Raw genomic sequence first — 25,606 nt, 5'->3', positions numbered from 1 at the left:
ATTCAGAAGCACCCCTGCCCTGACTCTCTGAGAACGAGGCTTTGGCCTCTGCCCTGGGGCACCTGAGTGTCACCCATGCTGTGGCAATGGGGGCCCTGCTGGCAGAAACCAAGCACCCACCAAGCTGGCTTCGGTTACAGAAAAAAAAAAAAAACATCCAATAAAAAAGAAAACTGTTTAAGCTTAAAAACTAAAAAAGAAGCAGTTGGCGTCCGCTGTCAAAATGTTTTATAAAGCAACAGCAAAATGAAAAAAATAAAAAATAAACTGTCCCCAAGAACTGAGAGAAGGCCAAAAAATATTAATACACAGGAACACGGCGAACCTCGTGCGGGCTGTAAATATTGCCTCCGTTCCCCACCCGCAGTCGGCAGGGTGGCCGTCCCCCCAGGCTCTCCGCTCTTCCCACTTGAAATCTCTGCTGAAGGGCAATTTTGTCAAGAAAATTTAAAAGTATGAGGTGCAGAAATGGTTTTCCAGAGACCCACGAATTTCTTGTTTCACAGAGAGAAGGGGGTCCCCCACAGATGGGGAAACTAGGGCTCAGAGAGGGTGGGCAACTTGTCCACGGTCACTAGGAAGAGGTAGAGCAGAGAGCTGAGCCCATGTCACCTCCTCAAACCTGTCCACTTGACCACAGAACTCTAGTCCTGGACGCACTCCCCTGTGCAGATATTTCTGGGGAGAGTGGACATCGGTGAACTCTCGTGCATCCTTCAACACCCAGCCCACTCATCACTTCCTGTGCACTTTTCTGTTCACCCTGAATCACATACATACACCTGTCATCTCACATACGGGGCCACACTCGTCTTGCCAGACTGACTTCCAGCTCAGGGGATTGGCCTGTTCCATTTCCAGGAAACTCTCCCTGTTTCATTTCCAGGGTTCTTCAAACCCCCTGACAGTGCCTCTTCCCCAGGACATTTGCACTGCCCCACAGACAACTTTTCCATCCCTTTTCAGAGCCCCTCCCCACCAGATCTGTACTCAGGTCCTCTCCTCAGGGAGGCCTCCCCTGACCACCCTTTTCTAAGAGTCCCTCCACATCCCTCCCCTGTCCCTGTCACTATGGTGCCATACCCTGATTTGACCTTATCCAGAGCATGTCTCTCCCCCTGGCACGATGTCTCATGTGGGTGCCCACGTGTGCATTATCCATCCACCTCAGTTTCTGAGGACAGTGGACATTGGCATGGCAACTCCTTGTCGCTGTAGCTCCCTCCAGTGTCCCCAGAGCTCAGCTGGCATCAGACACGTGGGCTGCTGCACACGTAGCATGACCTCCATGTCAGGCGTAGGCAGACACTCAGCCAGCCAGTCTATCCTCACTTAATCGTGGGAACAGAACTATGCTAGGAGCTTCCCAAGGGGGAGCAGAATTCCCCCTCACCCGACAGGAAGGTCTCTTAACTCTTCCCAGAACATCTACCTTGAAGAAAAGACAAGAATGCCCCGTCCACCTGAAGACCTGTCCACCTGCACAGCCGGCCCAGCTCGTGGCCTCCCTAGCAGCTCGGCCACATGACTGAGCCATTTATGGATTGAGTTTGATTCAGACACTTCCAGCCCCCACTTGGTCCATCGCTAATCTGTCCAGGTGGGCAGTAGGGACGTCCCAAACTTGGACCTTGGCCAGGCATTTCAACACCAAGAAGAGCACCCACTGCTTGGTGTGGGCTCATCAGGAGAGGGCAACCCCAGCTGAGTGGCCTCCAAGCCCTGTTGGTGAGCCAATCAACAAACTGACCAGCGCTGATGAGCCCCGAGGAAGGCAGTGCAGGTACTGGGTCTGGGGTGATAGCAACTGGGAATCAACTTCATTTCGGGATCATCTTGGAGCGTGGGTGCCAGAGAAATGCATCCATACATTCTCCAAAAGGCACGTGCAGTGATGTTCAGAGCAGGCCTTTCACGGAGTGCAAAGACTCACATACTATGTCTAGGAACCCCAGATGGAACTGTATTCAGGGGTAGAAATGAACAGAGGGCTACTGGCCACTGGGCGGGTGGACACTGGGCAAAGTAACACTGGGCAATCGAGGCCAGCACACAGTGGGCCTCTGAATGACTCCACCTCCAGGAAGATCACATGGAGGTCACAAGGAGCCGCTCTGCAGGGTCGTGGACAAGGCCCTGGTGGGGACTGTAACTGCGGCTCCGTTGCAGGAAGGGATTTAAACCTGGAGAGGTGTCAGGCCTAGAGGTGTCCCTCGGAGCAGCACGTGGGCAGGCTGGCGCACCCAGGGCTCCGACGCCAGCAGAGAGCAGAGGCTCTCAGCAAGCGCCCAGCGCCCCACCCACTCTAGGTGCGCACCGCCTCTACCTGCGTCCTACGTTGCCTGGCAACCGGTCTCCCTAGCGACAGGAGACGCGAGCCTCGAAACGCAGAGCCCAGGTCCTGAGCGTGCACGCTCGTGCACGGAAACTCGGGGCCCATGGCTCAAAGACAGCTCGGCACCGCGGGCGCCGAGCGCATGAACCTGGTGGCCCAGGACGAGATCTGGTAAGGGCAGGGTCCTCTACCCCGGGACGGGCCGTCCTCACCTGGCAGCTTCGGTTCCCACCAAGTCCAGAGATGGTGGACCTCTGGGCACCAGGGGAGTGCTCAGAGGACAGTGGAGCACCCTGAGGAAAGGGGACAATATAGGGACAGAGGGCCACCGCAGGGTTCTCCCCAACTCCTGTCCGCCGGCCGTGAAGTGGGAAAGATTTTGGAACAATTGCACAGGTCTGCCTGTTGGGGCCAGTTAGGAAGTGCTATTTTTAAGATTTACCGATTTTTTTAAAAAGAAACAAAACTGTCAATAATTGTTCAATTAGAAGGAGAATACATAAGCACTTTATTTCTCAATTTTCCTGTAGTTTTAAGTACTAAGAAATTTTAATTTAAAAACTAGATCCATTTTTCTCTCCGATGGATGCCAGCAGACCCTGCAGTGGGTCCCTCCCTTGGCATTCTGGAGGACTGCTACTGTTACTCCATCTCTTTCAAAGCAGTCCATAGGGGCAGCTGCTGATTTGAATGCACGGGAGTTTCAGGGTCAGCTCAAGCTTGCTCACCCCTCAACTTCAGCTGCCTACACCCCAGCTCTGTGTTGTCATCCTTTTCCTGAGACACCTGCCTAAGTCACTCCATATTTATGTTTAATTTGGCTGTTTCACTGAAAAAAAAATTATTGAAAACTTTATATCACTTTCACATATGGAAAACCAGCATGGTGATCCCTACCACAACATTAATTTAAAAAAAAAATCTTTGTATTCATTCAAGTATCCCCAGCAGGGACTGTCCCTCTGCCTGGAATGCCCTTTCCTTCCTTCACCAGGCAAACTCCTCCTACTCATGGTTCAGTGCCCAAATCAGATGGGCCCTCCTCTGTGAACCGGGCCTTATTAAGAGCTTAGACTGTGCTGTCCAAGTCCAACTCGGCTATTGGTCCAAAATGGAATTAGCTATAAGTGTAAAATACACGACAGATTTCAAAGATTCATGCAAAAACGGTATTATTTAAATTAACATCACTTGGTGATTGTTGCTTTCTTTTCGATATGGCTACACGAAAATTTACCAATTACACATGCAACTCATATTTTTGGCCCCTGTTAGATCTCTGTTAGAAACAGATTCTGCCTTAGATGCTTAGGGCCAAGAGCTTGGTCAGGGCCTCCAAAACCCTTGAGATGGGGGAGAGGTGCAGATATTGATTCCAAAACAGAAGGAACTAAAAATCGAAACAAGTAATGTTTAATTGGGTATCTGCAAAATGTGACACACCAGCTTGCCAACTGCAGCTCAGCTCAGCTCACAGGTAGTTAGGTAGAAATCATATTCAACATGGCAGGAAAACAGGCTGGGTTACCTAGTGAGCGAGGCCCCTGGGATGTGATATTTAAGAAGGGGCTGGGCATCAAGTCAGGCAGGACAGAGCCCCTTCTTAAATCCTGCCCCCTCATGCCAGACCTTGCCTGGAGGAACAGGGTACTTACAGAATTACTTAATGTATACCCATGACTGTGGGGCACCAGGGCCAGGGGCTATTCAGTCCCCTCTCATGGAGTGGCCCCGTCCTTGTCTGGCTCTGCCAACTCCCCCATGCAGCAGCCTCAGTGCCTCATTTCCTTCAGCCTGCTCAGCCCTGGGGCCCGGGCTCTCTGGCTCCCAGCTCCATCCCCAGCATAACCACCACCCATTCAGTGCACACAAAGAAGGGAAGTTTATGCTCTTCTGCAGTCTGTGGCTGGAACCTTTATCATATATCGCCTGGCACCCAGGAACTCTCTTTTTCAGGAAATACCGTCTGAAGGCTGAGTCCGAAGCACGGAAAAACTGGCCCCAGAACTGGGGATTTTTAACAACCCCTGTGGAGGAGGTAAGCATCAACCTGGACATCACAGAGTCCATCATTTTGGAGACCGAGTGGTTAGCAAGTGCCAGAATAGGATTAAAGAGTGTGTGGTAGGCAAAGGTCATTAAGCTTGAAAGCAGACATCTCCTTGCCTTCACCAGTGACTGAGCGCCTACTATGTGCCAGGCACGTGCTGAGTACTTCAGCAGAACCAGCTTGTTTAATCTGCATCAAGGCCCTGTGCAGAAAGAGCTGCTAATTTATGTCCTCTGAACAGATCAGGAATTGGTCTCAAAGGACTGCGAAGTCCCACGACTAATAAGGGACATGCCAACAAGAGAAGCTGGTGGGTCTAGCTCCACGGCCATCTGACCTCACCCTTCCTATCTGTGAAGTGGGTGATTGTGAGGGGCACTGCAAGCCCAGCAGGTGACAAGCAGGAGAATAGGCCAAACACCATTAATAGGAAGCGGTGGGGACGCTGGCAAAGAGGCAGCCACCGCCAGCCCAGCGAGGGCCAGGCACACACCCCCTTGTTCAAGACATTCCTTGTTCAAGTATCTGCGTCCAGGGCACGTGACTTACAAAAACACCAGGTAGACACACAAAAGGCTCACATGGGCTTCCCTGGGTGCTGGCCAGCTTGCCACTTCTCAGAGGACCTCTGTCCCAAACCACGAAGCCACCCTTCTTGGGAGGGACACAGCACCCAAGAGCCACATCACTCAAACACTGTGATTCAAGACAGTGGGAACCATCTACAGCACCCCCCACACTGGCTTTGAAATTATGCCACTCTTAACGAGTTTTTTAAAATTCTTAGAGTTATACAATTTGAAATTTTATGCATAAATGAGGCTTTATTATTATAATATGCATAAAATCAGTCTATGTTAATAGTCCTTATATGTAATTAAATTGGGTTTTCAGAGTTCAAATTGCTTTAACTATTCAGGGGGGGGAGGGGGCTCTCCTAGACGGTTTGGAAGGTTGGTCTCGAGACATTGGTATTCTTTTCCTTTGAGTCCAGAGCCCGTGAGGGTTGCTCCTGTCACCGCACAGGACTTGAGCTAGCAGTCTTCCACGATCAGGAGGAGGGGAGCAGTCCTCGAGGTGGCATGTGCGCTGTCCCCACACGCTGCTCAGGCTGTGTGACTGGGACTGGCTCCACCCAACATCCCAAGCCCACGTCTGTCATCTGTCAAGTGTGATTTCTGGGGGGGAAGGTAGGGGGCCTTAGCCTGAGGCCTCCATCTCTGGATTATCTTTCAGTTGATCGAGGGTGAAGAAGAATCCCGCACCCCAAAGCCCAAAATCCAGCTTCCGGAGCGTTTCCACATCCGGCAAATGACCCCTGTGGAGAAGTACATCAAGGTTTGCAAAGTCGCGATAAAATTCTCAGTTTCCTAAGTGAGAAATGGCCCTGGCTGAAAGCCGTCTCACTCAACTGCCAAAGGCGCCCACACCCTTTCCAGCCCAGATGTGGAACCACAGCAGGTGACACATCACACCTGCCAAAGCAGACACAGAGGCAGGCCAAGGACATGAGGGGTTCTGCCCAGAAAACAGGGCAGGGGGGGCTCCAAAATGAGACCCCCAGTCCAAGTCCCGCGCCGCTGCTCCCCTCCTTGTGGTCCTGGGCGCGTCTCTTAGCCTCTCTGTCTCCAGTTCCTCCCCAGCACCACTGTCATGGGCTCAGCTGAGCACCTGCCAGAGCTCAGGGTGGTGTGTGGGAAGGACCTGGCAGGACCCCGCACCTGTAAGGCTGCTCAGCCAGCAGTGCTCAGGCACCAGGTGCATGGTGGTGAGCAAGAAGACAAGGGCCAGTCCACAGACCTGGGTGGGAGCCGACATCAGACACGCAGCCAGCACTGGGGCACTGTGCAGGAAACCCCAGGGGAAGTGACGGGGATAAGGGCTGGGTGGGGGCGGCCCCCTGCAGAGATGCCTATTCAGCTCAGGACTGGGGGATGGCAAGGGCCAAGCATTCCAGGCAGAGGAACAGCGCGTATCAAGGTCCTGAGGCCAAAGCTTGGCCTGTTTCAGGGGCAGCAAAGGGTGGCCTGTGGCTGGAGACTCATGCACTGGGTGGAGGGCAGGTGGGGACAGAGAGGCTGGACCTGGGAGGCAGGGGGAGCTGGGGTTGGAGTCTGGTCTGAATGGAAGCCTCGGGATACAGCCAGCAGGGCCGTGGGATGGTCTGAAGCTTGCTCTGGTCACTGAGGAGAGAATGGATGTAGGATGGAGAGCAGGAGTGACCTCACAGTCCCAGAGAAGAGAGGACATGATGGTGTCCCCCCGAGACCTTGCCAGTGAGGACCTGAGCCAGATGCCTCTAGAAATCATTAAGCTTTGCGTGTCCGCAGGCTTCCTCTGGCGGGCCTGTCGCTGTTCCTGGGCTCTGCCCTCTGTCACTGTGGAGGTGTTCCGTGGCTGATAGGGAGAGGGGACAAAACCCGTGACCAAGGGGCAGATGGGACCAGATGGAGGGACTCCCTTTTCCTGGCATGTCCTTGGGGCCCGATGGGCACTGGCACGGGTGGACACTCAGGGGCATTCAGTGAGTGTGGACCTGTGCGGAGAAGGAAGAAGGACGGAGGACGGGGAAGGGCGGAAAGGACACCACTGAGACGTGTGGAGGATTCTCCCTGATGACAAGGTAACGGAGTCACTGTTAAAAACTCTTTAGAAATATAAAAAAAATATATAAATAAGAAGATAACCAAACCCCCGTCCACACTGTCACCAGGAGCCGACACTGGGGATGCTCCCCCGGAGGCGTTCCCGTGCGCCATGCGCCTGTGAGACCCTCCTACCGCCAGCTCCTGCAGGTCCCACCTCTCTACCCCCCAACCCAGAAAAGAACCGTGGCCAGGGCTCCGTTCCCCTCTGCTGTCTCTCAGCCACAGCTGCCCCTGCCAATGCCTTGCCTGTACTTGGGCTGGGCCTTCCCTCTGCCACAAATGTCCCAGTGCCTGCCCAGGGGTGGCAGCTGCAACCAGCATCACCTCCTCTCAAAGGTCCGAGGGACACAAAACAAGAGCAGAATCCCCTCCTGGCCAGCCACAGGGAAGAAGAGGGCATGTGGCTCCTCCCGGGGAGCCTCCTGCCCCACAGCAAGCCAGAGGTCCCAGCCGCACACACCAGGCAGAGCTGGTGGGACTCAGTGCATGGGACAAGGACCCTGAGACAGGTGGAAAGGAAGTGGCCTCGGCTCACTCTGCACTTGCCCAGCAAAGGGTCATGGCTTCCCTCTTCCACCTCCTGTCCCCTTTGGGTGACTAACTTTGCCCAGCAATTCACTGTTAAAGGTGACCTTAATACCTAAAGCCTGTGAGCAGCTCTGGGTGCCACTGTCACCAGTGCTGTGTCCCTACCTGGGTAGACTACAGAGACAAGCTTGGGCAGCCTCCAGCCCTGCCACCCTGTCACCCAATTCTCTTACACTGGACACCCTTTTCTGCTCCTGTGACTCTTAGAAGCCTGTCCTGGGGTTGCTGCATCTCGGAGCCTGCAGTCAAAGCTGCACTGAACACACCCCTTGGGGGTTATGGCCATGGCTGCTACACCTCCCCCTGAGGCTGGCACGGGGTGTGCAGACATGGGGATGTCGGGACACGTGCTGAGCGACTGCAGTTCCACTTTTAGTGATGACTGCAATCCTGCTCTTAATCCTGCAGTGCCCTAGTTAGCACAGTGTCGGTGTCCCTGCCCGTCTAGGGGGTGAAGTGGGACATCGCGGGCTGGTGTTCCCTGCGTCCCTTCTTTGCTCTGGAGAGAGACTGAAGCCCTGGTCTGCTCCCAGAGCCGGGCCAGGTGGGCAGCACTGGCTTGTCTTCCCTACTGAATGGGAGCGTCCACAACTGGCTCGGGGACACTCAGGCCCTCTGGGGGGCGACCCTCCCTACCTGTGGCCCTCAGCAGATTAATTTCCCTACTTCTTCTAGAACATGTGTGAAGGGGCTTCCTCCACAAGTGGCGGCCACCTGGGATGTCACCTCCCCCTTGGTCTGGCTGGAGAATCCCATTAGAGTGGGCTCAGCCCCAGGCCCGGTGAAGCTCTTCTGCGAGGACAAACGTTCCTCCTCTCTGCTTTTGTGCAAACACGTGTGAAAGCAGAACGAATTAGTTTAAAAGGAGGGAACGTACCCGCACTTTCCCAAAGTTCCAAGTGTTCCCGAGGAATGGATGAAGGAAGCTGTGCTTTTTCATTTCAGATAGAAGCCTGTTTCCTTTTGATTTTTAAATTAATTTCAGTTGCTTTTCATTCCCACAGTTTGGGTAGGAAGATGTATCCATATTGCCAGGATGCCACCTGACAATATATCGAGCTATATTTTATAAAGGACAGTGAGGACTGTAATATTTGATACTTCTGAGCCTTAACTTTTTTTGACTCTTTCACTAAATAAAGGTTATTTTACTGGATGTCATGAATTGCATAAATTAAGTATGCAAAGCATTAGACAGTGAACAAACGGGTTCGGTGTTCTTTACCTTCAGGAAAGAGGTGAGCCGCGGCTGGGACCAGGATGTGTTAGGGATGTGGCTTTTGTGTCTGTCTTTTCCATGCCCAGCCTCATGGATGCTGTTACTGGGGACCTTGGCAGACACTGCCCACATGGCTGTGGTCCCAGGTGACTAATCTGTATTTCCACTCCAGGTCCTTCCGTCCCCCCCAGTCCCACAGACGTCCCAGGGCTTCATCGGCTGGAGGTCGGCGGTGCCAGGCCTGAACAAGAACCTGCAACTTGACTTTGAGATCAGAAGCTGCAAGGGGGTCTATGCCCGAGAGCTGGGCTGGCCTAAGCAAGGCATCTACTGAGCCCCGCAGCCCCTGCCCGCCGAGGCAGTGAACAGGGACCAGCTGGCACCTGGGGCCTGCCCAGGTGAGGAACCCCTACGTCCTGAGCACGGAGCGCCCTCGTCTTGCTCCTCAGACATGCAGAGAACACAGAGGCTGCCTTAGATTCTCTGGGTTCACTGGTGCCTATTCTGAAACCTTCATGCAGCACCCCTGTTCTTGGCTAATGTAACCAATACGGCAAAATAAATTCCCTGACTTTCTTTTTAGTTGGTATGTTTGTTGAAACTTTGGGAATTTCTAAGTATGTTTTATTAAAAATACAGTGATTTAATTCTAAGGACATTTGTCTAGGCCCTTTAACGTAGCTTCCAACTGCCCCTACCATGATCCCCATTGACGATGGGATTGCCCACCGGGGCTTCCGTGGCCAGACCCCAGGCTTGCTTCTCAGGAGGAATACCACACCTCGAGGACCCCGACTCCCCTGGCTGAGGGTATCTGCAATAAGACAAGAGCTTCCAGGGTGGAAACAAGCACAAGATTCACCACTGAGCTGAGTCCAGAAGACGGGCTGCCCAAGGTGCCAGGCAACCCCTCCACCAACCCGCCCGGCCTCCCGGTCGCCATATGAGCCCAGGCTGGCCAACGGGCCCCTTCCAACACAGACATCAGCCCCTCTCCATTTCCATCCCTGCCCAGAGCATGGGGATCAGGGCACCCAGGTAGCCAAAGAGGAACAGCCGGCATGTCCTCAGGACTCTTGAACTGGCCCCCAAAAGTGGGAGCAGGGGAGAATGTGGGAGAGCAGCCTGTGAAAGCTGCTCAGGTCCATTTCTGGGGAGCAGTGGGCTGGCGCCCTCTCAGGGCCGGCTGGGCAGGGCAGGGGGAGCCACACCAGGTCACCTGCCCTCCACGGAGACTCTTTTCCTCCCAGTGGCCGGCCAGGCCTCGCTGTCAGCAGGAGGACCTTCTCTCTGCATTGGCTGATGGGCTGAGGATGCGTCCACCTGGGGGAACCCACTTCAAAGGGCATCCACCACACACCAGCCTGCCTCACTACGCAGGTATGGTGGGCGTGCTGGGGCCAGGGCAAGAATCCACCCTCCTAGGATCATGGAGGACCTCCCCAGCCCCGAGCACTGGCCTCGGCCCCTCTGACACACTCCTGAAGGAACTCCGTGACCAAATGGCAGGGGCCAGAACCCCTTTTGAACCTGAGCCATCTCCACACACTGTGGGCTCAGAGCCTCCCAACCACGAAGCCCCAGCAGACGAACTACGGAGACACTGCTCCCAGTGGAGCCCCCAGAGCCTGACTGAGCCCCAAGGTTTCTGTTACCATTTAGATGAGGTCCCCCCCCCAAAAAAAAGCTCATGTGTGAGACAATGCAAGAAAGCTTAGAGGTGAAGCTTAGGGTTGGGAGAGGCTTTACCTCATCAGTGGGTTAGTCCACTTGAAGGGATTAACTGGTGGTCACTGTGGGCAGGTAGGCTGTGGCTGGAGGAGGTGGGACCCTGGGTGTGTGCCGAGGGGTTTATGTTTTGTCCCTGTATGCTTCCTGTTGCCATGTCCTGAGCTGATTTCCTCCACCTCAGCCTCCCGCCATGACATTCTGTCTCACCTTGGGTCCAGAGCAATGGACTTGGCCATCTATGGACTCAAACCTCCAAAACCGTAAACCCCAAGCAAACTTTCCTCCCTCTGTGTTGTTCTCGTCAGGTCTTTTGGTCACAGCAAGGTAAAAGCTGACACATCCTTAGCTCTCACCCCTTCGGAGCCAGCTTCTTAGAGCTGAGGACAGAACCACAAAGCCTTCTCCCCAGCCTCCTGGGAGGCTCTCTGCCTCCCCACACCCCCTCTCCCAGGCTCAGAAAAGCCGGTGCCTGAGAGCACAGCCCTTCGAGAGTCCCGTCATCACCTCCAAGTGTGGGGCCCAGGCTCACTGCCTGCTCGCATGGGCTGGCCACCCAAAAATGTCATGGCTCTTTAGGTCTCAGAAAAGGGGAAACAAGGTAATACAGGTTGAACTGGGTCCCCCCCAAAAGATGTTGAAGTCCTGAACTCTAGATCCTGTGAATGTGACCCCGTCTAGAAATAAGGCCACTGCAGATGTGACTAGTTAAATCAAGATGAGGTCATCCTGGGCTCTGGAGGTCCTTCTGAGACATACTGTATTCAGTATGACAGAAATCTACAAGACGGACCACAGCCTCCCGGCCTTGACGGGGGGCCTGGGCAGAGAGCACATGGGCACACTTTGCCTCCTCCTCCTCCTCCCCCTACCTGGCCATTCTTCCTGGACAGCGGCGTGAGACCAGATGACATGGCCCACTCAACCCCAGGGTTGTTCCTGGTCCCCCAGGTATTCGAGCCGACACAGGCTAAACGAGCAGTCCCTCAGTCAAGTCCCCGTGCTCAACCTAATGTTGACACCTCGGTCATCCGTCATCGCCACAGGCAAGGCACCTGCCCTTGAAGAGACATGTGCCCCTTCTTGGGATCAGATGTCCCCTCCAAAGCCGAGCAGCACGGCTGACCTCCATCTGGGCCTGAGGAGGCAGGCACCCATGGTCACCCTGCATGAGGGGCCTGTGGAGGGGAGGGACCACCAATAGCCAGTGTGTGAGTTAGTTCTAACTCCTAACCACAAAGCACATCTGGGAGTGGCCTTCCATGCTGTCTGCTCCTGGATCCACCCTGCCCCAGACCTGGACAGGGGCAGGTCTACTTGGACTCTGCTGAACGAGGCAGGTAACCCTGCTTCTGACCCTAACTGACAGGTTAGAGCCCTGAGTTCTAGGGAGAGAGTCCATCACTGCAAGGACACAGGACCTTCAGAGAGACCAGACAGACGTCCCATGGTGGAGGTCTTCGGGCAGAGGCCGTGTGGGTGGGCCCACTTACAGCCTCCTGGCTTTCAGGGCCTCCTATGAACACAGCCTCAAGGGACTGAAGACCCCCCTGCACCTGAACAGTCAGTGCACACATACAACTCAGCACCCAGGAGGTTCTCTGAGGCTCTTCTTGCTGCCCTTGATGGTGAATGGCGCTCACTCCAACTCCATGGACACAGGCTCAAGGTCTCGTAAACCCTTCCACCTACACAACCATGGATTCTTTTTCACCGTTTCACTCCTGTCCATACACAGACCAACAGCCCGCCAACATCTGGGAAACCTGGTTGGTGGGGTTTTTATTTTCATTTAATCACCCACCAACCACATATGTGCTTTTATTTAAAGAAATAAAATGAGGCCACTTTTTTGAAGGGAGCAGATTTCACTGCCATCCCTGATCCTACCCAGGCTCCCCTCCCCCTGGGCTCCCAGGCTGACCTCTCTGCATTAAGCAATTTTCCCTGCACTCCTGGGCTCCTAATGGCACCCAAACAACCAGTCAATGGCCCAGCTGAGAATCGAGTGGACAACGCTCAAGGATTCAATTACCCCGGACGCTTTCTAACTTGACATTTAATCTATGGAAATCAACCTCTTTGTGGATGTCCAAATGGGCCCATAAATGTCACCACACACCGTAAAATACCACAGCATTTCCAAGGTCAAGACACGGCTGGTGAACCTCTGTTCACGATCCCAACATTCATCACAGTCCCGAACCACCAGGCAGGCCTCGGTCTAAATGAACCATCTCCGAAATGATGCAAAACAACTGGGTCCCGGACTCAGAGCGGATTCTGCCACAAGTACACTTCAGTCCAAGATGAATTAGGAACTCCTTTGTTCAAGTTAGAAGAAATGACATGATGGAAGAAAAAGTTGGGAAACAAGACTCTTGGTCTAGCCCTCTGAAACAGAGCCCAGGACAAATGTCCCCATGGCCAGTCCCCAAGAACTCCAGGCTTCAAGTGGCCAATGCCTGGGACCAGACTGGGAATTTAGAGCTCCATGCATTTTAGATCGAGCAGGCACTGTGTGTTACATAACCCCTCCAGCAAGCCTAGGCAGCCCCACAAAATTAAACCCATTAATTTTTTTAGAATAGAACTTATGAGTATCCACACTAACTGGAATAAAGACCGTAAGGAGCCACAGATCAGTTTGTGTTGTCACCCAATGAACATTAGCATTAAACTAAAGATGATCTCAGGGTTTGGGGTCCATTTTGGAGTTTGGAACTGATAAAGAGATTTTGAAAATAAAATGTCCCTATCACAGAAAATACTGTAAGGATGACTCTTTGGGATCTGCCCAGAGTCATGAACTTACAGAAGGACTCTCTTGGTTGGAAAAGAAAAAGTAAGCCATCCCAAGCACAAAAGGGACATGTTGATTTATGTAACTGGAGAGCTCAACAATGGGTGAGGCTCCAGGCCCAGCTCCTGCAGGGACCCCAACAGCAGCGACAGGACCAGGATCTTTCTGCTTTGATTTCTTCAGGTTGATCTATGTGACTGCTTTCAACGACAAGGAACACGCTCACGGTTAACAGGAAGGAGATGTCTTCCTAAGTGAGGTCCGGAGGTGGGCCAAGCGCCAGGGCTAGTCCTTCCTTAGCTGTCTCCGTGTCAGTTTCTCCCAAGGCTAATTTCCTCGTGGCTGCAGATGGGTGCCACCAGCCCCAAGGGCCACATGCTTTCTTGCTGCTTTGGGGAGTAGGAAAAGGAAGGGTCTTCCACGCACATCTGGCAAAGCTGCTTGCCCCAGCCTCCCCCTTCCTTGCCTCTAACAGCCCCTCCTTCCCCTGTCCCACCCTCCTCCCCTGGCCCCTCACCCCTCACCCCTCCTCCCCTTCTTCCTCCTGGTCTTCCCCACCTGCTGGCCCTCTCGCTGACTCTTTCTGGTGAAACCACTCACCAGGTTGAGTGCCCCAGGGGCGTTAGTGAGGTCCACTGGTCTAAGAGGACCTAAGGCTCAGGCCAACAGCCCACCAGTAACAACATCCTGCCGACAACCGCGAAGGAGGCCGGAGGCTGACCCTTCCAGGCAAATCTTGACATCCCCCTGCCTGGGGAAGACCTTGGCCCAGGGGACCCCACTCAACCACACCTGGACTCCTGCACCGCAGAAGCTGGGTGATAAGTGGTGTCATTTTCAGCAACTAAGATTTGGGGCAATTGATTTTGCTTCTATAGGTCACAAGTACCCGCTGGTTCCGAATCTCAACCCCCCACCACTGTGATTTTCAGGAGAGCATTTCCAGGAATTTCTGAAGAGTGCTGAAGAGTTCTGGGGTGCGCCCCCCGCCCCCCGCCCTGCAGCAGGAGAGGACCTGAGACTCCCACCAGCGGCCTCATCCTGACGTCACAGAAGCCAATCAGCTTCCCAGATGCTCCTCCCTTTAAGTTTAGGGGCACAGCCAGGAAAATAATTCACAGACTCTTTAGGCCCAAAGGACCCCTTAAAACCTGTTTTCAGAGGGCTGCCGAGACTAGAAAAGTTCCCTGCAAAGAGGCACCGCACAGAGGGGCAGCGCTCAGAGCTCAGGAGCCAGGTGGCCGCACCTGCGCGGGCCCCTGCACACTGTGCCGCTGCGGGCAGCTGGCTGGACTTCTCTGATGTCTGCCCTCCTGGGCTGGGAAACAGACAACACTCAGTCTCCAGGATGGCATTCGGATTATGAGGATTGGGATAGAAAAGGGCTTAGCAGAGAGCAGATGCCTCAGAAAACGTGTACAAAAGACGTTAGTTCCATCCCTGGCAGGAAAGGCCGGTATGGGGGAACATGAAGATACAATGAGAGGCTGGTGACAGAGTGACAGTTGGCATGCCTGGCCTGGTGTTGTTGGTGAGGATGGAAACCACCCTCCTCTGGGGTCCGCTGGCCTCAGGCTTTCCAGTTAAGATCTGACCCAGCCACGGCTATTAAGTGATCCAGCCAGCCTCCGGGGAAAGCTGGGGGTTCCTTCAGAGATCCCCAGCATGAGCTTCCCCATAGCCACGTGAATCAGAAAACAAACTTCACCCTGTTTCTGGGGCCTTGCTGGCCAACCTCATAACGGAGCGCAGCATGATCCCAGTCTTCACCCTCACTGTGCTCAGTGGCATTCCGCGGAGGCCACCTTGACTCCAGGAGCCATGATGAGCTGTGTCCCGCCGGGGTGCGCCGTGATTCCGATGAGATGAAATTCCAAGGTCAACAGTTGGCTAAGCCACAGACTCAGAATCCCAGGCATGGGAGAGAGCTGCTTGTGCCCCCGAGAAATTAGAAACAAGTATAACAACCGCGGCCTGCGTGCTTGGGCAGGAGCATCATCGATTGATTTCCGGTGCAGGAAGCTCCTTTTTAATTAGGAAATAAATCTTGCTTCCAGATGTTTGACTGTAACATTCCTATGAGGATACACAGGGTTCACTGATGCAGGAGCAAAAGGGCCAGGGAACAGGGCTGGCCCCACTAGAGGCCTGACTGGCAGAGCCCTGGGAAGGACTGCTTGGCTGGGCTGGGCCGGAGCTGGTGTCCCCCAAAGGAAAAGGTAAAGCCACTGTGCAGACTGGGTAAAGCAATGGCTCACCCTTGTTGACCCCTACCAGGTGCCCATATAGTCGAGTCTGACCCAAGGGTTTGATGTGTGCCTGCCTTGCGGTTAGGCCTGGCCCCTCTCTCTCCCACTCCACCCCACATCTGGGGAGGAAATAAGAAAGCCAGGGTGCTCTCTTCTTTGGCACCACTGGGAAGTTCAACCCATGTGTGGGAACCCTGCCTCTAGCCCCACTCTATGGCCCCATTAAAAACCCCACTCCAGTCTCCTCCCTGCCCAGTCCTCCTCATACCCATGGAAGGCCACTCTGCCCAGGAAGGCTCAAGGCACAGGTAACTCGTTTGTATAGCACCACCCACCTCTGTCCAGTGCCCTCTGTCCAGTCTCTGCAGTTGGCTGGCCCGTCCCACAGCTGGACACAGCACTAAGAGCCTTTCTCCTCCATGGCAGCCCTTATCCAAGTGCAGAGAGAGCCTGCGTGAGGTGAGGGACTTGCCCAACATCACACTGCAGCAGAGCAGATCTCAAATCCTGCTCTTGGTGGCTCCAGGGATGCACAAAACCAGGATGTGAGCATGAACCTAAGAGCCAGCCATGAACCCAACAGTGCTGAACCCTGCGCCCGGGAACATCTGCTGGCGAGCAGCCCCCAGCGGCCTCAGGCACTCCTGCAGGTCCCGCATGATGCTGACTAAGGGGAGACACCACTACCATAATCCTGGTGTTTGTGACCTCCAGATGGGGCACCCTGGTTTATCTCTCCAGGTGGGCCAGGGCAATCACGTGAGCCCTTCAAAGTGGAGAGTTTGCTCTGGCTGGTGGCAGGATGGATGTCAGAGAGACTGAGGCACAACAAGGATCTGATGGGCTGCCGATGTTTTGAAGACGAAGACAGAAGAGATGGCATGAGAAGGAAAGGGGCCGTTTGCAGCTGAACCACTGGATCCTGGCCAGCGGCCAGCAAAAACAGGGGGACCTCAATCTTCCAGCCCTACAGAGTTGCCCCAGGCATGAATGTGCTTAGAAGGGGATTCTGCCCAGGACTCCAGTCAGGAGCTCCGGCTGCCCACAGCTTGACCTTGGCCTTGTGAGAGCTGAAGCAGAGAACAATCACCCATCTAGAATTGCTGAGCTACCAGGTGATGTGGGTGTTGTTTTAAACCCCTAAATTTGTAGTAAATTATTCCAACAACAATGAAAAACTAAAAGTCAATACAAGATTAAATTCCCCAGCTGTCCTTTACCCAGACCCTTCCTCAGGTTTGGGTTAGCAGGCGGCTTGCTGTGGAGTGTGTGATCCCCAAACTCAGCTCTCCTCCACTGCGTCACAAGCTCAGTGTGTCACCCCTGGGACCCAGGGGCAAGGGCCCAACACTGGCTCATGCTCATGCTGCATGCTGTGCCATGAGTAATAAGTCCTTTGTCTCCGACCTGGGCGTCTTGTGTCTTCTGCCTGCACATATGAATCAGTAACAGGCTAACTTAATATCTCACAAGTAAAGTAAAATCAAACCCCTGTGCACCACTAAACTCCAGCTTGCTCCTGGCTCTCAGCTGGTGGTCCTTCCTGAGAGTGGCCTTCTCTGCCTGCCAGCCTCCGCACATGGCTATTGTTACGACTACCTCACTCCTCCATTAGTTCGGCCTTCCAGGAGGCCAGAGGTCACATCTGGCTTTTCTGACCTGCTTTCACAACAATGCCCAGCACACAGGTGCCGGACACTTGTTCAAAGGAAGAACATACTGCTGAGATGGGATGGGATCAGGATAGTTCCCGAGATATTTACTTTCTAGTAGAATCACCACAATACACCGTTCTAAGGAAACTGCAGGCACTCTTGCATTCAAACATAATGCTTTCCTGAAAGTGTGTGAAGGTTAAGTGTTTAAAAGCCTAGCAGTGCTTTGCACACCACCAGGGAAGTCCCGTCTCAGAAAGCAAAGACATTTTTTCAAAGTCCCTAATTGCCCCTTGCCATAGATAGAGAGTTAATGCTATATTTCCATTTTGATGCCCATTCTTGAGCAGGGCTACTCTGTGTTTTTATTTTCAAAACTAAACAGGAAGTCATGAGATTTACTTCCTTGAGCACCCACCTGGACAGTCTTGTGGACAGCATCCTGGCTGTAGGGCCTTGGTGAAGGAGCCCTTCAATTCTTATCCCAGTCTCAGCAATTTTCTGATTCTCCTACCCATTTTTTAAAATAATTATACCAAAGCACAGAAGCCCATTTAGACCCTTAGACCAATAAAAGCCAAGAAATCCAAGATGGTACTGGGCCATCCTGAATTCTGGCCAACACAGCAAGAGCCATACTTAACTATGGTTTGAGATGGTTAGTCCCATCGAGGTAGAATTTAATCCCCATTGTGATGGACATTTAATCTGCAATAGTGTTTGGAGTTCAGTCCTTCAGGAAGTGGCAAGGGTGGAGGCCCACAGTTGAGTCCTGGTGTCTTTATAAGAAGAGGAAAAGAGACCAGAGGACACATAGACACACATGTGTGCTCCCTGCCTCTCTCCCTATGATGCCCTTCACTGCCTCAGGACTCTGCCTGCAAGAAGGCTTTCACCAGATGTGACAACTGTGGGCCACGACTGAGCCCCAATGAACCTCTTTTCTTTATAACTTACCAGCCTGTGGTGTTGTAGTATCAGCAGCCAGTAGCAGGCTCAGATACCCCAGATAAATCAAACAGGCCAAGAGTGAGAAAACGCTCATTTACTTGGAAACATGGAGCTCCTGCGCTAGCTTTTGTTTACAACATTCCGTAGAGACGAAGATGTGGAAAAATAATTAAGGCTCTCTCTACTGTGAGGAAAGCAGTATCCTGAGCAAAACCATGAATGGCAACTGAGTGTAAATTCAGGGTTGAGGATCCTGCAGGGAGAAGCAGAAGTGGCAAACTTCAGGGCCCATGTTCTGCAGAAAGAGGCAGGTGCCCCCCACACCTGAAGATCACAGCCCCAGGGAGCAGACACCCAGGAGCCAGATCCCCCAGTTTTTTAAAGAAAGCTGAACAATTTGGATTTTACAAATGCAAAATCTCCCAATTTTAAAATATTTTCACATTTAAATTATTACTGAGTACTCTTCGAGTTAAAACAAATATGCCATCAACCCCAATTTACAATTTATAAAACAAACTCTTATTGCCAACTGTTTTTTTGATATCTCCACTTGGATATCTAAACAGTACCTTAAACTTGACACATGAAAATTTGTTATTTTTTAGTCCAGCAGCCATCTCCCCCTCCCACAGAAAAATCCTCCACCCGTCCCCAGTAATCCCAAGTGAGTCACTGACAAGCATCCACCCTCAGCCGGAGCTTCCTCTCCCCCAGGCCCACCCATCAAACTGTCTTCAAATTTGGTTAGCACACTTCACCTCTGCTGTGCGCACCATCTCCAGCTGCTGTGGTTGAATGCTTTTGCTGTCTCTCCCAAAAGTTCACAGGTCAAAAGCTTGGTTCCCTCAACCGCAGCGTCCTCAGGTGGTGGGACTTTAAGAGGCGGGGTCTCTTTTGGCCAATCAGAATGTCTGAGCACACTGGAGCCCTGCCCCGTGACAGCCATTGGCTGCCTCTGCTTGGCCCCACCCCTCAGGTGCGCACAGGTCTGCAGGCCCGCAGAGGTCCCACCTGAGGCCTGACTCCTCTTCCACTGAGTCGGTAACCCCTAAAGGGCTTCGCAGTGGGCATGGGGAGTAGGGGGAGCCTACAAGGGCAAGGGATCAGGTTATCGGAGGACAGTCCTCTTACAAAAGAGGGAGCCTGGCCCCCACTCATCTGGCAGCCCCTGCTTCTTGTGGCCTCCCACCAAGATGTCATTTGCCATGCTGTGACGCAGCCAAGGGAGCATCTCCAGAGGCTAAACAAATGGGGCCTTTCAGCCCCTGAAACTGTGAGCTAAATAAACCTCTTTTCTTTATAAGGCACCCTACCTCAGGTACTATGGCTGAGTACTCAGGGGAGCAGTTTTCCTGAATGTCACCTATGTTTTATTGACTCCTGTTGGGTTTTTTTTTTTTTTTTAAACAAATACACCTCTCTTTATTCTCTTGCTGCGGGAATGTCCCCTTGGATTGAATGCCTTTTGGCACCTACACAGTTTAACTCTGTTGGTCAGGTCCTTTCCTTCTCACCACCTGTCTTTTAAGGGGCTGTGAATCTTTACACTCCGTGTTACCTGCTTGTAGCTTTCATTCTTGCTCTTCCCTCCAGCTGCCTTTCTTACATCCCAAGTCATTTTACATTTCAGGATAAACACTGTGTTCTGAAAATGCACCCCCAGGCTTTCTATTTTTCTTTTTCTTTTTTTTTAATGAGACCTTCACTTTTGTTCCTGTACCCCTTCATATTGCCATACCTATCCTAGCCATATTAAGTTTTTGAGGTGGGAATTGCCCCTGGTAATGAGTTCTCCCCTTATGAGCAGTCTGGATCGCTGTCCCAGTCAAGAGCACTTGGGAAGCTCCTTCTCAGCTCCGTTGAAGCTTGTCTTCTTTCCAGGTCTTGATTAAAACTAAGTCGCCAGGCTGGAGGTGATGAATTGTGACCTCCAGAGGGGGAGTCTGCGCAAGGAGTCTCTTTAACCTGAGAGTTGATAAAGGGGAGGATATGGCCAGAATATATTTTCTTAGAAATTGGCCATGATAGGGGATTCTAAATCATTTTCCCAAGTAAGGAAGCCCAGATATCAGCTCATAGTAAATATCAGGACTAGATAATCATACGGGCAAGAAAAACTCCGTAACACAGATTAAGGCTGCCTACATAGTAGATTTGTTGGTCTCAGGTTGACTCAGAACAAACTTATGCCTCCGACAGAGCTTTTGTGATATTTATCAGGCATAACAACAACAAAGAAAAAGAAACCTTCCTTTATAACCTCTCAGTTTTACTTACTTTTGGGAGGGCTGACACAAATGTCCATCTCTAGTTACATTATAGAACCATTGTCTTTTCTTTTAAATGTCCACTTTCGGGTGTGTTTTGGTTTTACTCTTCTGCCAGGTGTTTAAGTTCAATTTGGTCAAAAGTGACTTTTTTTTTTCTATCTGTTGTTAAGAATCAGTTGAAATTTGTCAGGGATCACTCTTGGGAATTTATGAGAAACATCTTGGCTTCCTCTGACAGTCATGCCATCTGCCAGGATGGGTCAGAGTCTTGCTGACCACTTGTAGCTTCCCTTGGAAGCATCAGGAACATTTCCCTCTCCAGTGATCCTCCTCTTTGCAGATTGTACACTGCTTGGCTTCCTGTTTTCTAGGGTCCTCTTGGTTCCCCTGATTGGCAGGTCGAGTGAGTTGCTGGAATGGCAGAACCCTTAGAGAGGCCCTATAATTCTCTGGATCCTGGCTGACCCTGGAGGGCAAGGGCCAAAATACTGCTCTTTTGTTGGCCCTTTTATTTTCTTGCCTTTGATTTCCAAATATTGGTTTTAAATATCCAGCAGGCCAGTTTCACCAGTAACTTTCATGTCTGTCATTTTATAATCATCCCCACCATTTAATTGGGGTCAGTATTAGTACTGGAAGTCAGCTTTATATTCTGTCAATCCTGTAGGTGATGGCTTATTATCTCAAATTAACTCAAGTTGTATTAGAAGCAATACCTCCATAAAACACTAACAGGCAACAGTTATAGAGTTCTATAAGGAAAATACAAAATGAAATTAACAAGAGCAAAACCATATCCAGTTTGTATACTAGCTATGAACCAAGAAATATTATTTCTATAATAACACTAATATATCCTTGGTATTTATTTTGCCTCCCCAAAGACTCATAAATTTATCAAGTCAATCACATGTGAAATCCTTTACAAATTTTACTTTCTTTTAAAACTGTTTACAACCTTGAAACTCCTTTTACAATTTATACAATCCTTTTCTTAAGTTTTATGATTTGTATTAGACCCCTTTTATTTTTGAGATCCCAGTAAACTTTGCAACATAAATTATCTCTTGAACATAACTTTAAATGACTTTATTAAGTCTAGCCTACTTTGGAGCCATCCTAACATGAAGTATGGGGAGAGGCAGAGCCTTATCTCAGGTGAGGTAGGGCCTTTGCCTAATCTTAGGTAAAGTGTTTCATTTCTGAAGTTGATCTTTGCCTCTTTCTTAAATATCATTTTACAAAGTTCTCATATATTTTTCCTGAGCCTATACGAATATCAGTTAACATAATACAACATTATGTCTGAAACATGAATCAAACAAAAGCTAAGAGAGCTTTTTTTACTTTCTTTTTGTGAAAATGGCGGGGAATGTTTCCATGTTTCACATTGTCGACCTCTATACAAACCAGGCTCTTCTTATTATGTCTCAAAAATATATATAAATTTCCATACCAGTGTAAAGAGTAGCACAAAATTCTATATATAACTTGTTGACAATAGGTTACCTTTATCCAGTTACAGACATGAAATGACATACATCTGAAGGAGACTATTAATACAGTTTTAGTTTGGAGAAGCACTGGCTTGGTCAAGTGCTCTCCTAAGTTAGCCTTAAATCTCTATACATTTAGGAAATAGTGTTAATGATCAAAAATAGGCTGCATCAAAGCAAACAGATACGAGCCAGGTCTTCAAATGGCAGTGTGGCCCTTTTATGTCAGATATAATGCATTAAGGGGAGCACTTATGAGTTATTTTGCCTGTAAACCAGAAAAAGCTTTCATTTTACAAATGTTTATGAAATCATTAGATAAGCCTCACACATATTTAATTTCAGATGTATACATATCTCTAGTCAAATACACTTAGAGTATCAACTACATTGTAATAACCTAAAATAACTGGTTTATTTCACCAGTTACAAAGTAATTATTTAAAAGACCTTAAAATAGATACAAACCCTAATTCCTTTAATACTTAGTTTCCCTTAATAATAAAACTTAACAGACACAAGAAGTTATTTTGATAGATAAGAACAGATCAATGTTTTAGATTTTGTTTCCTATCAGCACATTAAAATTCTACCTTAAAAAAATTAAATAATTTTGACTGACTGCTCATATTATAGCCAATGTAATTACACACACAAACTTTTTGAGATTTACCTTCCATGACCTTTCCATAACTTACCTGGACATTCTATAACTTGTTTACATCTTAGTTTTGTCCTCTCTTTCACTTTGAACTTTATCACAAGGATATTACTTTATCATAAAAAATGCTTTCTTATCCAGAAACATTTCTTTTTCCTTCCATTTTTATGTTCTAAAACATATTTCCACACTAAAAACTTTCTTGTATCCTTTTATTTGGTTTCAGACTCTTTCTTAAATTCATATTCTGAAACAATTGTCATGAAATTTCTGAATTTAGACAAATTTCTCCTTTTTAGTAAGATGTAATAATATATACTGTTTTATAGGACTTTAATAAAAAGTTAGCTGAAAATTTTTTATTCCTTATGTGTGGAATTATACTTGTTAGAATTTTAACTCTTAGTAACCTTGCTTTTAGTTTAGACCCAGAAGCAAAGCAAACCTAAAGCTGGTTTTCCAACTTAAAAAAAAAAAAAAAACACTTAATGCCCTTCAGTAGATGAATGGATAAGGAAACTTTGGTATATATACACAACATTACTCAGCATTAAAAGAGAATAAAATCATAGCATTTGCAGGTAAATGCATGGAGTTGGAGAATATAATGCTAAGTGAAGTAAGCCAATCCCCAAAAAACAAAGGCTGAATGTTTTCTTTGATATGAGGATGCTGACTCAAAATGGGGGGGGGGGTGGGCAGGGGACATGGGAGGAATGGAGGAACTTTAGATAGGGCAAACAGGAGGGAGGGGAAGGGAGGAGGCCAAGAGGTAGGAATGATGGTGGAATGTACATCATGTATATGTACATGTACACAAATGGTTGAAAATATTTTGTGGACAATCAGTGACTTGAAAAATTGTGCTCTATATGTGTAATATGAAATGAATTGCATTCTACCATCATGTATAACAAATTAGAATAAATAAATAATTAATTTTTTTAAAAAAAAGAAACACTTAAGGGGCTGGGGTTGTGGCTCAGCGGTAGAGTGCTCACCTAGCCTGTGTGAGGCCCTGGGTTCGATCCTCAGCACCACATAAAAATCAATAAATAAAATAAAGGTATTGTGTCCAACTACAACTAAAAAATAAATATTAAAAAAAAACAAACGCTTAATAGACCCAAGCATATATTACCTTATAAAATTTAAGAAGCCAAGGGTACTTAAATTTAAATTTAGCAGTTGATGTTTTAGTATTTTAACTTTGCAAATTAATTAGATGTCTCCTCTAACAAACACATTCATAAATGTTTAAATCTAATATACCCACTTTTAACTTAGGTTACCCATGAACACTAAGGTATCAGATAAATCTATCGTTAACACTTTAACTCAGTTATTCTTGACAAAGAAAAATCCTTCAAAGCCAATGGACATTTCACTTCAAATATTTTAGAGAAACTAGTGTTTGGCTGACCACCTAGGAAAACATGGAGGTGATTCATTTCAAAGACATTATTCTTACCCATGTAAAATGATGCTTTAGAAACTAAAATAGACCTTGGAGGGCAAGGGCCAAAATATCGGCTTTTTTTAACAGTACGACCCGGACATGAAAAGCACCCGTGCAGTTGGGAACGTTAGGAATAGAGTCCGTCAGTCTTGGTGGTGGTCACTGGACTCACAGGCTCAGGGGCCTCTCCTCCTCCGTGGGGACAGACTCACTCCCACCATCACACTCTTGACTGTCGCTGCCTAGGCCTCTACACTTTCCTAGTGTATTCAGAGTTAACCCTTGAATAACTGGCCTCTGAATAAAAACAGCCTAAAGAAGAACAAAGGACTAGAAACTCCAGTTGGACAAAAACAGGACTAATCAGAACAAACCATCTCACTTTAGGTGTGTGGGACCAAAGATGAGTTCACCAGAATAACATGGAGCTGAGGAAAAGACCAAAGCTTAAAAAAAAAAAAAGTCCCCTCCATAAGGAGTCTAGTAAAGGAGCCGATGGAACACCTGTATCCCATCAGAGTGGACTTTGGCATCAGACTAGAGTCAGTCCAGATATTTAAAGAATGTGGGAAACCACAGGTTTCTCAGGAAATGGGTCTTCAGGAAAAGAAGCCTTGTGCCCATGGGGATCTTTCCATCTTCCTTCCCTGTCCGTGGGCCCACCTCCGTTTTGGTAGATTCTGTAACTGAGTCCCCCCAGGTACTCCATCCCCCTTACTGGAGGTTTCTCACACACCCCAAGCCCTCCATGTGCCCAGTCCCCCTTCCTGAGAAGTTCATGTGCATGAACTCCCAGCGCTCCCTGTGTCCTCAACTGCCCCCCTTTGGGCCGTCTCAGGTCTTTCCATGGCCTCTGAGGGGACAGGACATTCAAGCAAGTTGGAAAAACAGCTTTAGGTTCGCTTTGCTTAAATGTGTCTAAACTAAAAGCAAGGTTTTATTTAGCGCAGTCCACCCAAAGTTCCACCCCACACAGACACAGAGATCCTAGCCGAGCCCCCGGCTTGTGAGAAACACACGCACCTGTGTCCAGATCTTAAGAATGGACTGGGACACAGGCACAGGGAAAGCCAGGCTTTAGTGGCAGTCTTGCAAGATCAGGTGCCTGTTGGTCAGGGACACACAGATTGGCCACAACCAGTGTTTTCTTCCTAGAGTGCAAGTTCCCTCCCCCAGTTCCCTGTTGGCTGAGCACTCTGGGGTGCACAGTCTTCCCAAATGTCACCTGGGTTTTACTGTCTCCTATTGGGTTATTTAAAAAAATAGATCTTTAGCTGTCCCCACCTCCCTTTGTTTTCCTGTGGCAAGAAAGTCCCCTTGGATTTAGTGCCTTTTGGCAGAGTTTAGCTCTGTTGGTCAGGTGGGGGGGGGGGGCTTCCTTCCCACCTCCTGTCGAGGGGCTGTGAATCTTTACACTCTGGTATTAACTGCCTGTAACTTTCCACCCTGCTCTTCCCTCCAGCTGCCTGTCTTACATCCCAAGTCATTTTA

The 25,606-nt window shown here is 49.8% G+C and overlaps 1 protein-coding gene across 1 annotated transcript; it reads left to right on the top strand.

Annotated features, from left to right (window-relative positions):
* The first annotated feature begins 2,438 nt into the window (after nucleotides 1-2,438).
* Nucleotides 2,439-9,174, top strand: Cimip1 (ciliary microtubule inner protein 1). The gene is made up of 4 exons (XM_026406772.2): nucleotides 2,439-2,506; nucleotides 4,292-4,373; nucleotides 5,622-5,723; nucleotides 9,013-9,174. The coding sequence occupies exons 1-4, from the start codon at nucleotides 2,439-2,441 to the stop codon at nucleotides 9,172-9,174; spliced, it is 414 nt and encodes a 137-aa protein (XP_026262557.2).
* Nucleotides 9,175-25,606: the final 16,432 nt, after the last annotated feature.

This window comes from Urocitellus parryii, chromosome 6, assembly GCF_045843805.1.
Source record: "Urocitellus parryii isolate mUroPar1 chromosome 6, mUroPar1.hap1, whole genome shotgun sequence".
NCBI classification, from domain to species: Eukaryota; Metazoa; Chordata; class Mammalia; order Rodentia; family Sciuridae; genus Urocitellus; species Urocitellus parryii.
Note: the sequence above shows the minus strand (reverse complement) of the source record. Positions and strands in the feature narration are given on the sequence as shown.